Below are 15,375 nucleotides of genomic sequence, written 5' to 3' on the forward strand. Positions count from 1 at the left end.
TTAGACATGCTCTCAAAAAACCACTTGGTAGTTGCCTCTATAAAAGGAGAAATAAAGAATTCAACCTGGAAGTAAATAAATAATTTAATTATTTAGCTAATTAATCAAAAATAATAACTAATTTTTAACTAAGTTAATTTTCATGATTCCCCCATTTACTAATTAAGGGTTTGTGGGGGAATAATCAAAGATGACGTTTGGGCGGTAAAAACATGCAATTTAAGTATAAATATATTAGGTTTGAATGTAATTAAGGATCAATCATAAAGTGAAAATAGATTGGAGATTTCATCACTTGACTGAATTTCCAGGTTATTTGAAACCTTTACATCGGTCATTTCGTATTCATTAAATTGGAGAATAGTAGGAAGCTTGTGTTGTTGGTAATTATAAATTGAAATAAGTTCTTTTGTTACATTATGGTCAAGTTTATCATTGCGATGCCTAATATACCAGAATCCAATCTGAGGAATTATACCTGAGTAATATTTCAGCTCATTGACTATTTTGGATTTGTAAAAATTCTCAAAGTTTTGAACAAAAAGTTGGAATTCATGTATTTGGTGTGAATTATTAATTTCATCCCTAAATATGTGAGCTCCTGGAAGGCTAAATATGGTGTGAAAAATCCTATAGAGATGTGTTCGAATAATTCCCACATTTGGAGGTGGATAGAGTATACAGTAATCCAAATATTCAAGTGCTATTTGGAATTGTGATGGTTTATTATTAATTGTTTCTGGAGCTTTAAAGCCTTGAAATAGCCATGGATTCTCTAGAATTCCTTCAGCACTCATTACTGCATCGGCTCCCGTATAATTCAAGCAATTTTTGATATCCTCATAATTCGATATACCCCCATTAGCAATAAACGGAATTGAACATCTTGATTTGAGAATTTTTAAAGCCTCCCAATTAGCTGGCCCAGTCAATACTCCTCTAGAAGTCATTGTTCTCCCATGCACAGCTATCATACAAGCCCCAGCAAATTCTAACCTTTTGATTAAATTTACTGTTGGTTGTAGATCATTTTGATCAAGTATTCTTATTTTGCATGATACTGGACATTTTAAATCGCTTCCTGACATTGTTGAAATAATCCTTTCCATTAAATCCGGATTCGACAGTAAAAATGCGCCATAGTTTCCTCTCTTTGCAATATTTTGTGGGCATCCAAAATTTATATCTATTCCTTTAACTTTATCATCAATAAACTTTGAAGCTTTTACCAGAGTTTCAGGATCATTTCCACAAAACTGAACTATCATTGGGTCATCCTCTTCACATGTCTGAAAATTTGTCTCTCTATAACCTCGTAAATTTGAAAATAACCCAGAATGATACATTGGTGAATATCCTAAATCACACCCATACTTTTTACAGATAAGACGAAAAGCTAGTTCACTACCATCAACCATTGGAGCTAAAATTGTCTTTGGAGACTTTAATACATTCTTCCAATTTTCCCAAGGAGTCATCTTGCCCATTTCTTCTTCAAGCTTTAATGAACCTACCAAAACCAGTAATGCTCGATTTAATAATATATAATGCAAAACTTAAACTATGAATAATTAAAACCCTAAAAACCTTTCAAGACTCAAACAGTAATCGGCTATTCCATTTCTACTTTTTTTTTTACTCCTTTTATTACTCCCTCTCGTTATGTCAAATTAAGACATTATTTATCATTTAAAAAAACTCAAACTTTGGCGCCTATATCGGTAACAATGACGTGGAATTTTTCAATTTTATTTGGGTGAAGGCAAAAGAAAAAAAATTATTTGTATTTGCATGACATTACGTCATTGATTCAAAAAAAATAAATTAACAATTAAATAAATACATCCTTATAAACTATCAAGATTCAAATGAAACAGAATAAATCTCAAGTTTGATTAATTTTTGGTAGTTTTAATATTTTAAAAATGGATTATTTAAAAAAATACATTGAAACTATTCCTTATTTTAATAATGAGAAGAAAAATACTTCTAGATTTGGAATTACTGAGGATATGGTTCCTTCATTTTTCAATGGAAAAAAGGTGAGTGTGTTGCACTATATATATCAAAGTAATTCAACTTTTAATATGTAATTTTTTCTTTTTTTTATTTATCATTTGATTAATATAATAAATATTAGGGAATTAAGCTTACGGCCAAACCATGCATGGTAAGTCGATATTATTTAAATTATTAATGAAAACGATACTAACTCTAAGCGTTTTGATTATATTAATTACAATAGAGGTACAGATTTTTAAAAGTTGAAGATCATATAATTCCCTTATACCCTGAAAGGGAAAAACCAGTAAGAGAGAAGATTGAAAATGTGCAGTTCCAAGGAACTTTTAATTTGAGAGATGAAATTCAAAAGGTAAAATTTAAAGAAATAGAAGATGAAGAAATAGAAGCTGTAGAGTATGAAGTAAAAAAGATTGAAGAAGAAATTGTAGAACAGCCAAATGTTCGTGGTCAGTATTTGTTTAAGTATTATGAAAAGACTCCACTCAAATGGCATGGACCAATAGGAATGAATCATAAAGGATTTCAGATAAAAGGAAATATTTCAGCTGATAATAAAGTTAAAGTTATTGATATAAGTGAAAATAAGAGTTTCAATCCAATAAAGCATGTAAGATGGCATATGACTCCTCAAATTATAACTGAAGGAGACAATTATTCTTTGGTTAATCCTCTTCCTTTGTTTGAAGGTTTTGAATGGTACATATCAAGAGAAGCTATTGGTCATTATTTGAATGTTACTATATTTAGAGGAAATTGCATAAATAAGAGTCAGATTAATCCAATTCAGGCTAAAGATTTACATTTTAATGGTCAGAAAAAACTGAATAATCGTGAAGAAGACTTTAAACATATAAAATCAAGCTCTAATTCAGAAATAGATCCTGATTTTGATAAGTATATTACAGAAGAAACTATGATTGGGTAAGTTATTAACCTAATTATTTCTTAAATTATTTTTATCCCTCTAACATTAACTTTCATTCAGGCCTGTTCTTATACCTGATTATATGGCTCATCAAATTTTGGGTTTTATTTGTGATGAAAGTTTGTATTGTAATATAATTCTATTAGACCGCCCGAGACCTCCATTTAAATTAGATAAAGAAGTTAACAGTTCGAATTCTAAATCTAAAAAAGATCAAAAAAACGAAAAGGTTCAGGAAGATAAAAAAAAAAAAAAGAAAATAAAAAAAAAGAAAAAGAATAATTGCACTGATGACAAAGGTACTGAAAATTATGACAGTGAAGATGAAAATGACGAGGATGATGATATAAATGAAGACAGTAATGACGAGAATGGGAATGAAGATGATAATGAGGATGATCAAGGTGATAATAATGGAAGTAGAATCAAAGTTAGAAACAATCGGAAGAAGAAAAAGAATGAAGGGCCAGTATCATCATATTCAGGTTCAGGTTCTAATTCAAATTCGGATACAAATTCTGAATCTAAATCAAACTCTGGATCCGATTTAGATTCTGATTCTGACTCTGATTTTTCGAATGAGAATCTAGAGGATAATGAATATGGAAATGATGATGATGACTATTATGAGGAAAACGACTATTTAGCATTTAAGAGGGAAACATATAGGGGAGTATTTGAGTCAAAGCTAATGGATGGATTGGTAAAAATAAGTTATAATACTAAGAATGATGAAATTAAGGAGACAAGAAAGAAAAGAAAAATGTTAAAAAATAGTGCGAATAATAATAATGGGAATTCAGAGGAGAATTTCATAGACTACAAGTTGAGTTACCATAAATCAATAGAATTTGAATTTGATAGGTTCTTTTTTACTATTGAACATAAATACAATCAAAGTATTGTGAAGATGATTATTTTTGAAACAGAAAACAGAAGCTATGAAATCAGGTTTAGAGTTGATCCAGAACTAGGAAGAGATAACTTTTACTATGCAATGATTGCTTTTCAAGGATGTTATAGAAGTCAAAACTATGGTTGGGATGATCACCTAAAAAATGGTAATATAGCTCCAATTAAAGATTTAATTCAAGAAGAACTAGAACTTTTAGCCTTAAAAGGTTATAATTAATTCACTTTTTTTTACTACTATAATCACGCATGCATGCAATTAGTAAGAATTTTATTTTATGTGGACAATTAAATTAATATTTTATTTTTTTCTTTCCTTGAAAATTAAATCAGATCTGATATAATACAAGCCAAATATAGATGGTAATAATGGGATTTGGAGTTATTCATGTAAATTGTTGGAAATATTTGAAAGATTATCTATCATTACATATTGTATTTGTTTCATAACATTATTATCAATGGACTCGATTAGTTTTCCAATATTTAAAATATGATAATAAATTGTTTGATTATTAATAATGGTGATTGAGTTTCTGTCGATGGCAATATTTTGCATATTATTCTCGTTATTTGCTTCACTTATATTGGATTTAGTATTCGACCTTAAGAAGCTCTTCAAGAATTTTGTGGTGCTAAATTCAAATTTTTTTTCAACCCAGTTTGTTTTGCATCCATCAAATAAAATTGTTTCGCTATTATAATTATTTACTTTGTCACCAGAAGCTGAAGATTCTTTCTGCTTGTTTCTGAATCCAAAATAATAAGTCGATCCAACTCTATATGTTGAGACTCCTGATGAATGAGAAAGTACTGTTTCAACATTATGTATGATATCTAAAAAATAAACCATTTCAGTGAAATCATTTGTAGATAACTTTTCATCAATATTATCATCTCTTGAAAAGTTAAATGGGTTAATTATATGTTTCATTGCAAAGCAAGTTCCAAAAGAATCACCTTCAAGGTCATAACAATAAACATTACTCAATAAAACTCCATGATCAGATATATCCTCTTCTAAACCACCGCTCATATATGTGTAATTCTGACAGTAACTCTCGTATACCTTTTGAAACTCTGCTTCCAGCATCTTTAAGTGGCTTAAATCATTATTTGCAATTTCTTTAAAACTTTCTGCCCTCTCAAAATCATATTCCTCTTCAGATTTTGGATCATTGTAAAATTTGTTTGTATATGGAGATCTATAGTAATTCTCAATCCTGTTTGAGTTACAACCTAAATAATACATATTGGTTTCCAGATCTAAAATCACTTTTAAAGGGGTTTCAATTCTTTGAAATATTTCTCTTGATGATTGTGAGTTTATATCGCCTATTATTTCAAGTTAATTTTGTTTATTTATTTATTATTATTAATACTAGAAAATTTTAATTATTAAAACTTACATAAATGTTTTACTATTTTATCGGTCTGGCTTGGAAGGCATTTTGACCAAATTTTTAAGGCATTTATTATCTTTTCATCATGATATCTTCCATTTGGGTTCATTTTCAAAAATAGTTTTGAAATTTGGTTCCTTTTTTATTTTATTTGTGGTAATTTGCATGCAATCTTCTTTTTTTTTTTTTGCTTTTCTTCCCTAAATAATTAAATGAAAACAATATCTCAAGTTAAATTGGTATCTGCTTGAACATATTCTTGGTGATTTTTCTTTTCAAAGATAAATCTTTTAATATGCAAACAACTATATAATGCAATTATTTAATTTACTACCCTATATAATAATAATAATCCCCAATTTTTCTTGTTATATACCTAAATTACCCCTCAAAACCATTGAACCGACAAATAATTTTTATTATTGAAATCCGGAATTAAATTAGTAAATATATACAGTTGGCACAGAATAACTTAAAATAGTTTATTTTATACAAGTAATAAATTAGAAAATTATTAAATTTTTGGGCCTTAAGGCATAATTTTTGACTTCACTAATATTATATTATTAATAAAAACTATAAATAAAATAATACTAATCAATAATATAGCAATCAAAAAAATATATATATATAATATTAAAATGCAATCGCATAAAAACAATGAATTCGGCAACGAAAACCACAATAAAAAGGTAAACTTTGAGCCTTCTGGACTATTAGCTAAAGAATCAAACTCTTTGAATGGAGTATTTCTAAAGGTATGTTCTAATAATTAATCATGTTTTTTCTTTAACTAGTAAAAAAAATTTAATTCAATAAGTATTCAAAACCTTCAGATTCATGCAATTCAGATAAAAAATGGAAATTTTATGTATTTAAATATAATTATCCACATGATGTGGGGAAAAATGACAATACCGGTATTGTGCATGTAAATAATGACAGTTCATGTGGACAACACGTATATAATGAAACAATACCATTATATAATAATGAATATTATTTAATAGGTAATATTTGATGAAAATAACAATTTATTAATTAATTAATTTTTTTTGTTTTTAATTAAGGTAAGGACGCAAGAGTAGTGAATATAAGTTTACAAGAAGAATCAGTAGAAGACCAACATGCAGTAATACAACATAGAATTAACAGGAAAGGCGTTCCAACAATATATATAATAGATTTAGAGAGCAAAAATGGTACATTCATTAATGATGAGAGAATAGAATCGAGAAGATATTATGAGCTAATTGAAAAGGATTCGGTTCGATTTGGTAACTGTAAGAATGAATTTATTTTATTGCATGATGAAATGATATAAAGTAATAATATGTGAGAAATAATAATTTTAAAATTAAATGAAAAGCTAATAAAGATATCAAACAATTTGAGATAGATTTTCCGTCTGAAAACTTTGTTCTAAGTGTTCTCATCTCGTAAAGCATATTTAATTATTAAACTACTCATTATTAATATTATTGTTATTGTTATTAGCAAGAATGGAAGAAAGTGAAGTAAGATGCCCCATCCATTGGCTAAGTTTTTTATCCAAAGATTCCCATTCAGCTTTACCAAACTGTCTCTTGGTGACGCAATTGATATTAACAGTATTGGAATTCTCTGAGATATTTCCATCAATGAGTCCAACGCTTATTGCATTCACAACAGCATCTTGGGTATCAAATGATGAAAGTCTAAATTCTTTTTCAAGTTCATCCAACTTGATGGACGATTTACCTTTTGCCAAAGTTGAGATAGTTAATAGTTGAAGCTTATTAATTATATTACTTTCATTGGCCTTCAAAATTAAGAATTTATCGACAAAGTTCTGATATTCTTGATTTTTATTTTGAAGCTTATCATGGAAGTCTCCAACTGTTCCTTGATAACATATATCAAATAATTCCAATAAAACTTTATACTCTTTTGAGTTGTTTTCCTTAATATATTGATAAATTGGCATCGATAATAATGAATCAAAGAATAAAATTTCTGGTAAAAGAATCGTTGAAATCAGAAAATGTACTCCCAAATCAAGTATGCGACTATTTGACTTGATTGATTGAGAAATTTCATCTTTTGATTTAAAAGTCTCAAAAAATCCAACTAAATAATCATAGGCCTTTTTGTTCAAATAAGTCCTATTATCTTTTGATTCCGATGATATAATATCATACATACCCAAATAAAGATTTCTCTTTAATTCAGATTTTGATTCATCAATATTCGTAATCTTCTTTTCCAACATATCTAACGAAGATTCCAGTCCTTCAAAGTTGTTAAAACAACCATATTGTGCCTTATATTTTAATATATCCACCAAAAGTTCAAGATCTTCACCAAAAATATCATAGTAAACCTGTAATACATGAATCCTCAATTTTGGGATTTCTACTCTACTCATTAATTTTTCAAGGAAAATCTTTTTACATCTATCAATTCTAGATTTCTCAAACTTTGGATGAAGAAGCATTGAAATCATTGGGATAAAGAATTCCTCTGATTCTTTATATAACTCTCCAAAGCTTCTTTTAATGTCATCACGTATTATTATTTCCTTCTTTACCTCAACATCCTTCAAAATCTCAAATATCCCATCCAAATTATTAGCAAGCAATTCAAATACAGATGACATATCCACTTCGGATATATCCTCTCTAACCAATTCACAGACTTTTTCATAAAATGAATTCGATTTTTCCTTATCCAAGTAATCTAAAACTGTGAATAACCAGTCACACAAAAGGATTGAAGTTGAACGTCCATTTCCATTTGAAGTAAACACCAGCTGCATCATCTTTAATTCTCTTATACACTAACTAATATAATTCTCTCGACCTCTCAATATTCATATATAATATATATAATATATATTATATATATTATATGTACAAATTTTCTTTTTTTGCAATAAAATTTAGAATTACACAATGTAATAATTTCGTTTACAAGCCAATATTTAAGTAATTAGCACTTTTTTAATTCACCAAATATTATCAATTGATTAATACTCTTTTATATCAACCTAATCCTGATCTTTAATATAAGTTTTAATACTATGTCACTAATATTATTATTGACTAGTTTTTCTTATCCTTTCTACTCTTAAATTAAATATTTCTCATCCGAATAAGCCCGCCGTCCCGTTTGCTTTGGCGCGCACCATCCTTTTTTTAATTATATTTATTAAGTGATTAATACAACAAAAATATAAAATTCCGAAAATTAAAAACCGTGGAAAAAAATAAAAAATACTAAAAATCATAGGAAAAGAAATCAACAATAAAATTTAAATACAGTTAGAAATGATGAAAATGATTCGAAAAACAAAGAAAGAAGGGATAGATTTTGAAAAATCCTCCTCTTGCCTTGATAAAATTTTTCATTTATTAATAATCTATTAAATTCTTTATTTTTCCCACTAAACCAACAGCTAGAAAGTGAAGAAAATGATAAATTCAAATTTTATTGATTTGAAATATGGAGTTCCTTATAAATTTGAAATAATTATTTTCCAAATATGTGTGCATTATATTTTAATTTTGTGTGCATATAATAATTATTAAAATTTGAGTAAAATCATTTAATATTAATACTTATCGTTAAACATTAATATCACTTATTCTGTAGGTTAGGGAATCTCAAATCAAACTTTTGCTCTATTAGAAATTGCTGGAAATTCATCGGATCCATAATTATTTGAAACAATATCGTCAGATGACCTGACAACAAATCTTTGTGAATTCGGATTACTGTAGTTAGCTCTACTATTTCTTCTTTTAGCAGCGAAGTATATTATTCTAATTAAAGCTATTAACATTACAAATCCAATAAAAGACCCAAGTCCGATAAAATATGATGTAGCCATTGCTGCTCTTGCATTTGTAATGCCAAATAAACTATGATCAAAACCTGATGACGCTGTTATAGCTGATGTTACTTTAAATATATCACTCAGGCTAAACCCTGAAACTCCTGGTTCAGATACTGATAATCTTGGGCTTTGTTGTGGAGGTCCCTCATAGTAATTATTCATTAAATTCAATTCTCCCTGGAAAGCTGTCTTCATATTTCTTAACTTAACCTACTTGAATACTTCTTTTACTAAGACAAAATTCTATCTTTTTCTTATAATAAAACCTATTATGTTTTTTCTTTCTATTTATTTACAAATTTTCTCCTATCTTCATTAAGACACTGCATTTTACAGATGTATTACTACATGCATAATGCTTTTTCTGATGGCGGGCTTTTCCTATAATTTTTTCAGACTATTATAAATAGTCCAATTTGTTTTTCCATTCTTACCGCCACCACCACGATTAAAAATAATACTAATACAGATAAAAACAGCTCTTTAATTCAATGTAAATCTAATGCGCAGCTAATTAAAAACATCTATATCTTTTACTTCAGATCTTTACAAGCAAACTACACCAAAGAATCTATAACACATTTATTAACAAATGTCTATACTTTCACCTAACATTACACTACCCACAGTCCAAATTATTACTTTTTCCGCCAATATTACCATTACAAATACTGCCACCACTACATTATACCTTCTCAATTTCTTTCTAAATTGTATTTTTAATTACGTGGGGAGAAATGCATGCAAGTATTAGGCGCGCAACTCACTCTCTTTTATTTCTCTCCTAATTTAATTAGTATATATAAAAGAGAAAAATTACGTGGGAAGAGAGAAGGGGGAAAAACAGAAAAGAAAAATTTGCTAAACTTAAACTCAATTAGAAATTAGTTCAACTATATTATTAATTTCTTATGGAAATGACTGATTTATAAATATTCTTAGCTCTAATAATCATTTTAGAAATATTATACTTGTATTATGATTATCTTTTAGGTGTAATATATTCTGTACATAATATTTCTTGATTGATTTATTATACTGTACTTTGTCTTAAAATCTTAATATAAGTAGTAGTAATTAATTAATTAGATTTATGAAGAAAAAAAAAGATATTTCGAAACAATTTCATCTTTTTTAAATCTAGCCAATTACTACTACTTTAAAAAATCCTGACTCAACTAGCCCAGTTCTGACTTTCGGGGCCAATTTCTTGTACGTATTCTGAGTCTTGATCTAAAGGAACAGAAGATTGATCAAAGTATTGATAATTAGTCTCATCATCCTCCTGATCACCTGATCTCCCACTAATTAGGAATAAAGAACCAGCAATAACGCATAATCCAAGAATACCAACAGGTAATCCAATAGCAATTGCAAGTGAAGCATCTCCAGAATCTGGAGCAGTTTCTGTACAACCATCAGGCTTACTACATAATCTTGTATCTTTGGAACTTTGACAAACTGCATCAATTATACCTTCAGGGAAAGTTACAACTCTATCTCTAGTTTGACTTCCAGAACAATTACATTCTGACCAACTATTCCATTCAGTATATTTACATCCTGGAGTACAAGCAACTCCTGAAGTACATGGCTCCTCCTCTAATGTTGGAGTATCCTTACATGTTTCTCTTACCTTTCTTTGCTCTTCTGATGTACCGGGTGGTTCATAACCAAAAACTCCAATCTTTGAAAAATCAAAATCACGATATCTTCGTACTAATCCTTGATCACATTTCTCACTACAAACTGACCATTCTGTCCAAACTGACATAATTGCAGTACATGAAACAGAATTATCTCCACAACTAGTTAAATTGCAATCCTTTGATTCTGTTGATAATTCTATACAATTCTCTCCCTTTACCTCTCTATTTCTCAAAGTTGTTCCAGATCCACAAGTTACAGTACATGGTGACCATTCTGACCATTGTCCTAACTCACATTGAACATTATTAGGACACTCTACATCTTTATTACAACTTTCGTTCTCAATCAATTCTGGGCATGTTGAATTATCTCCATTCAGTGGAGGTTTATTAACTTGACGTGTTCTAATTTTAACACCCTCTGTACAACTTGTTGAGCAATCTGACCATTCCGTCCATTGGCTTACTAAACAAGTTTCACAATTTTCAATACTCTGTGGACTTTCTGAACAAAGTTGATACTGACTCTCATCCCTGCAAGGTGTACTTGCCCAATTCTGAGTTACAGTCTTTACTGTCCTACTTCTACTCATCATCTCAGTATTACTACAAGGATCTTTACATGTACTCCAGGATGACCAATTATTGTGTATACAACTACCAGTTTCACAATCACTTTCTCTTGTATTCCTATTACCTGATACCCATCCTGGTGCTAAAGCTTGGCATCCTGAAGCAAATCTATGTGTATAACATGGACGATATTCTCTTGAAAACCCAACAGAATCTGGTCCTTCTGATAATGTTGCATTAAATGACCAAGCTACACACAATGGATCTTGCTTACAAGTTGACAAACAACCCTTCCAGTCTTCTTCATAAGTAACAAACAAATTTTTATTGAATGAAAATGTTGACTCAAACTGACATCCCCATCCCAATATTGAAATTCCATATTGTGGACAATCACCTGGGCATTTATTTCCTACTACACAATTTGAATACTCTACCAGATTTGGACAATATTCATTGTCATTTTTCGGATATGAAACCACACTTCTTGATCTTGATCTCATCTCACCACATACTCCTGAACATGGAGTCCAAGTTGACCAACCTGAAACACTACATGTTGTTGCACACTCTCCAATCATATATGATTGCCTATTTAATAAAATCATTTCACTTGCATCCTTCTCGCAAGCAGTATCACCACCTTTAATATAACATTCCTTATTATTAGAATTATATACAGACTTCTGGCAATTCCCAAATATTGTAAATTTACTCCAATAACATTGATTTGCACATTCTTGCCAACTATTCTTTTTAACTGTATATGCTGTATTTAAACCCCAACAAGAATATCCTCTTAAATCTTTTCCATACTTTGGACATAAATATCCATTTAATCCTGGCACTTGAAAATTCCCACTAGTATTGCCACTACTACTTCTTCCCTTCACTCTTGATGTTGATGCATGGCCACCTACTGAATAATGAGTTAATTTTGAACATCTTACGACTTTCTGAACGATATATATCTGAAACAATACTAAATAAAGTATTAACTTTTTCATCTCGAATATATTTTTATTATAATCTGCCAGAACTCTCTTCTCGTTGTATATTATATAAATTAATCTGAAATATATTATTAGGCTTTAATCAAGATTTTTCACAAAAACTATAAAATCTAATAACTAACTTATTCTTCAAGTATCTTTATATTGTTTAAACTTTTCTTCCTTATATCGTAATCATATATTCTAGTTCATCTATTACTTCAACATACAAAACTCAGCTTAATTCCCTTAATTTATTTTCCGGTCAATATATTTAATCCTTTTTGCATGTGGGCCAATAATTCTCTTGCCTTAATTTAATTAAATAGCAAAATCCCACATTTAAATATATTATTTATGATAAATATCCAAAAGACCCGCCATAAACTTGTACAATATATTAATTATTTAATTTAAATTTATTGCAAGTACCGGTGTAGATCTTAATAAATAAAAAAATTATTGAATAAAATATCCACATTTCCCGCCAAAACCAATTAGCATGTGAACTAATACATAAGATCAAAATAATATCAGGAATCATTGAAAACTTTTCTCTTGCAAAAGTAAAAACATATTTATGATCTGAAAAGTTTTTATTCCAATATTTTGAGAATTAATTGAACTGATATTTGGGATAAGAACAAAAAGTCAGGAAAGAAGAAATCAAGGTAAAATTGGCCATATGCGTCATTGGTCTTGAAATTATTTAGTGCTTATGAATGATTTCCATTAGGATTTAGATAATAAAGTAACAAAGTGTAAGAAATTATTCAATGAAGATCTTTTTGAGAGCTTTAACAATATTGGTGATATCAGTTTTAAGTAACTTTGTAAATTGCTCGTGTCCTGAATATGGTACATATTATAAAGGAGCTTTTTGTAGCGCAGCAAATGGATTAGCTTGGTGGGGAGCTAATAGCTGGCAAGAATGCAGAGAAAGATGTAAAAGTAACTTGTTTAGCATTATTGATTGTAAAACTTTTGCCTGGGACAGTAAAGGTGGCACTTGTACATTACAGAATGGTGATAGAATTTGTAAGGAAAACCATGCAAATATCATCTCAGGTTATCCAGATGTTGCGGTTACTGGTAGTTGTGCAACAACATGCACTGTTGGCTCATGGACTGGATGGTCTAATACTTGTATTCCAAAAGTATATGGTGGAATTACTCACAGAACAAGAAAAATTGTAAGCAGGCCAAAGTATCCTTTAGAGAAATGCCCACATACTCAGGAAGTTGTTAATTGCAGTGATCGTAACTGGGGCAAGATGACAAGTGCTGAACTGAAAGATGAGAATTCTGCTTTGAATCATGTATTAAGTGGACAAATCTTGCAATCTGCTCTTGGTAAAGACACCTCAGCAACAAATTGTCCAAATTACGATGTCGGAATTTTGGGCTGGGGATGTAGCCTAGAAGATGACTTAAATTACGGAAACTTGGTAAAGACTGGAAGTTATACTTGGCAAGACTGCCTGAATAGATGTAAACAAAGATATGACTGTAAACATTTCAATTTCAGATACACTGGTACAGGAACTTCTCCATGTTATCTTATTTTGGGTGATATTGGCTGTAGTTTCCACGCCATTGGCTGGATTAGTGGAAGCCGAGACTTAGCTGTTAAATATGGAGAGTGTGACATTAATTGTGTCCTTGGCGAATGGACACAGTGGAGTAGTTGTGATTCTGCATTTTGCACTGATGGCAAGGCATATAGCAAACGAACGAGGCCAATAATTACTTCTCCGAGGGGATCAGGAGCCGCGTGTGCCAAAACTAGAGATTTGAAAGAATGTACCAGCTCATACACATGTATGGCAAATTCATGCGTCGTTGGTCAATGGTCATCCTGGTCATCATGTAGAGAAAATTGTGGTGAAGTCATTAGAAGAAGAACTGTTCAACAAATCCCATCTCCTGGTGGTACTCCTTGTCCTCACTTGTTCGAAATCTCTATTGATAGTAAATGTCAACCTAATAGCATTTCTCAAGCTACATTTGGCTTATTCCATAGTATCGTGTGCGCAGCAGGAGATGCCTCCTCTTGGGGGGCTTGGTCCACCTGTAGTTCCAGCTGTGGTGGTGGATTTAGAGTCAGAAGGAGATCTTCACTCACGAATAGATATTCTGCAGAATCATGCAATAATCATCAATGCAGTGTCTACAATGTTGAAAAGTGTAATATAAAACTTAGTCCAAATTCCATCTACTCGCAATTCAACAGGCTTTGTCTTATTACTGGATATTCAAATTCCAAAGATAGGATTAAATTACTTGTCGAATATGGCTACAGGGTTTAATAGTATAACATAAAAACCACTACCACCATCGTCGCCCTTACCCTCCATCCATTATTTCCAATAAATCTTGTGCAAAAAGAAAGAGTAATTAACTTTTAAAATACTTGACTGATCATCGCATGGTTTACATGTTTATTTTAATTTACATCATCAAACTATATCAAGCCATTTTAAATTAATAATACATTTACCATATTCCTGACATCCTTATATTCTATTTAACCTTATATTGCTTACTTAATCAACTTGCTATTTTTAATACTCATATTTTAGCCCATCACTTTATTTCTTCTCATTAGATTCTTTTTCTAAAATACCATTACGTGTAATCTCATTTATTACGTCCACATGCAAATACAAATGCAAATTTATGCAAGTGCATTTGATACCGTTGCAAGAATTTATGTGGAAAGAAATTTTACAACTGGAATAGATTAGAGTAGCGTTAATTGTGTTAAATTTGTAGAATTAATGTTAAATCTAAACATCTAAATAGTATCACTAAGACTATAATCTCTCACCCTCTCTTTTTTTATATTACTTGTTTTCAAGTTTTGAATATCAAATTAATAATAGGTATCTTTGATCTTTAAAGATTTTATTAATTATGCTCTGTACTTTACCGTTCATTAATACGAAAAGCAAGGGTTATTTGTTTTCATTATATTATGGAACTTCTTAGTTGGATTGCTTTGATTATTTTTTTAAAA

The 15,375-nt window shown here is 29.9% G+C and overlaps 8 protein-coding genes across 8 annotated transcripts; 3 read left to right on the plus strand and 5 right to left on the minus strand.

Moving 5' to 3' along the window:
* Nucleotides 1-257: 257 nt before the first annotated feature.
* ELE39_000796 (Dus1p) lies at nt 258-1,487 on the minus strand (the record flags this gene model as incomplete). Its single annotated transcript, XM_067343836.1, has 1 exon — nt 258-1,487. The coding sequence occupies one exon, from the start codon at nt 1,485-1,487 to the stop codon at nt 258-260; it is 1,230 nt and encodes a 409-aa protein (XP_067202555.1).
* A 1,545-nt stretch (nt 1,488-3,032) lies between these two features.
* ELE39_000797 (uncharacterized protein) lies at nt 3,033-4,082 on the plus strand (the record flags this gene model as incomplete). Its single annotated transcript, XM_067343837.1, has 1 exon — nt 3,033-4,082. One exon carries the CDS (start codon nt 3,033-3,035, stop codon nt 4,080-4,082), a length of 1,050 nt encoding a protein of 349 aa, XP_067202556.1.
* Nucleotides 4,083-4,244: 162 nt separating this feature from the next.
* ELE39_000798 (F-actin capping) lies at nt 4,245-5,374 on the minus strand (the record flags this gene model as incomplete). The annotated part of the gene is made up of 2 exons (XM_067343838.1): nt 4,245-5,197; nt 5,272-5,374. The coding sequence occupies 2 exons, from the start codon at nt 5,372-5,374 to the stop codon at nt 4,245-4,247; spliced, it is 1,056 nt and encodes a 351-aa protein (XP_067202557.1).
* Nucleotides 5,375-5,906: 532 nt separating this feature from the next.
* ELE39_000799 (FHA domain-containing) lies at nt 5,907-6,286 on the plus strand (the record flags this gene model as incomplete). The annotated part of the gene is made up of 2 exons (XM_067343839.1): nt 5,907-6,023; nt 6,086-6,286. The coding sequence occupies 2 exons, from the start codon at nt 5,907-5,909 to the stop codon at nt 6,284-6,286; spliced, it is 318 nt and encodes a 105-aa protein (XP_067202558.1).
* A 441-nt stretch (nt 6,287-6,727) lies between these two features.
* Nucleotides 6,728-8,065, minus strand: ELE39_000800 (proteasome regulatory complex component with a PINT domain at the C-terminus; the record flags this gene model as incomplete). Its single annotated transcript, XM_067343840.1, has 1 exon — nt 6,728-8,065. The coding sequence occupies one exon, from the start codon at nt 8,063-8,065 to the stop codon at nt 6,728-6,730; it is 1,338 nt and encodes a 445-aa protein (XP_067202559.1).
* An 849-nt stretch (nt 8,066-8,914) lies between these two features.
* On the minus strand, nt 8,915-9,337 carry ELE39_000801 (uncharacterized protein; the record flags this gene model as incomplete). The annotated part of the gene is made up of 1 exon (XM_067343841.1): nt 8,915-9,337. One exon carries the CDS (start codon nt 9,335-9,337, stop codon nt 8,915-8,917), a length of 423 nt encoding a protein of 140 aa, XP_067202560.1.
* Nucleotides 9,338-10,316: 979 nt separating this feature from the next.
* ELE39_000802 (thrombospondin-related adhesive) lies at nt 10,317-12,371 on the minus strand (the record flags this gene model as incomplete). The annotated part of the gene is made up of 1 exon (XM_067343842.1): nt 10,317-12,371. The coding sequence occupies one exon, from the start codon at nt 12,369-12,371 to the stop codon at nt 10,317-10,319; it is 2,055 nt and encodes a 684-aa protein (XP_067202561.1).
* A 761-nt stretch (nt 12,372-13,132) lies between these two features.
* Nucleotides 13,133-14,665, plus strand: ELE39_000803 (TSP1 domain-containing TSP3 precursor; the record flags this gene model as incomplete). The annotated part of the gene is made up of 1 exon (XM_067343843.1): nt 13,133-14,665. The coding sequence occupies one exon, from the start codon at nt 13,133-13,135 to the stop codon at nt 14,663-14,665; it is 1,533 nt and encodes a 510-aa protein (XP_067202562.1).
* Nucleotides 14,666-15,375: the final 710 nt, after the last annotated feature.

The sequence above is a fragment of the Cryptosporidium sp. chipmunk genotype I genome (assembly GCF_004936735.1).
Source record: "Cryptosporidium sp. chipmunk genotype I strain 37763 chromosome Unknown contig_14, whole genome shotgun sequence".
Lineage (NCBI taxonomy): Eukaryota > Apicomplexa > Conoidasida > Eucoccidiorida > Cryptosporidiidae > Cryptosporidium > Cryptosporidium sp. chipmunk genotype I.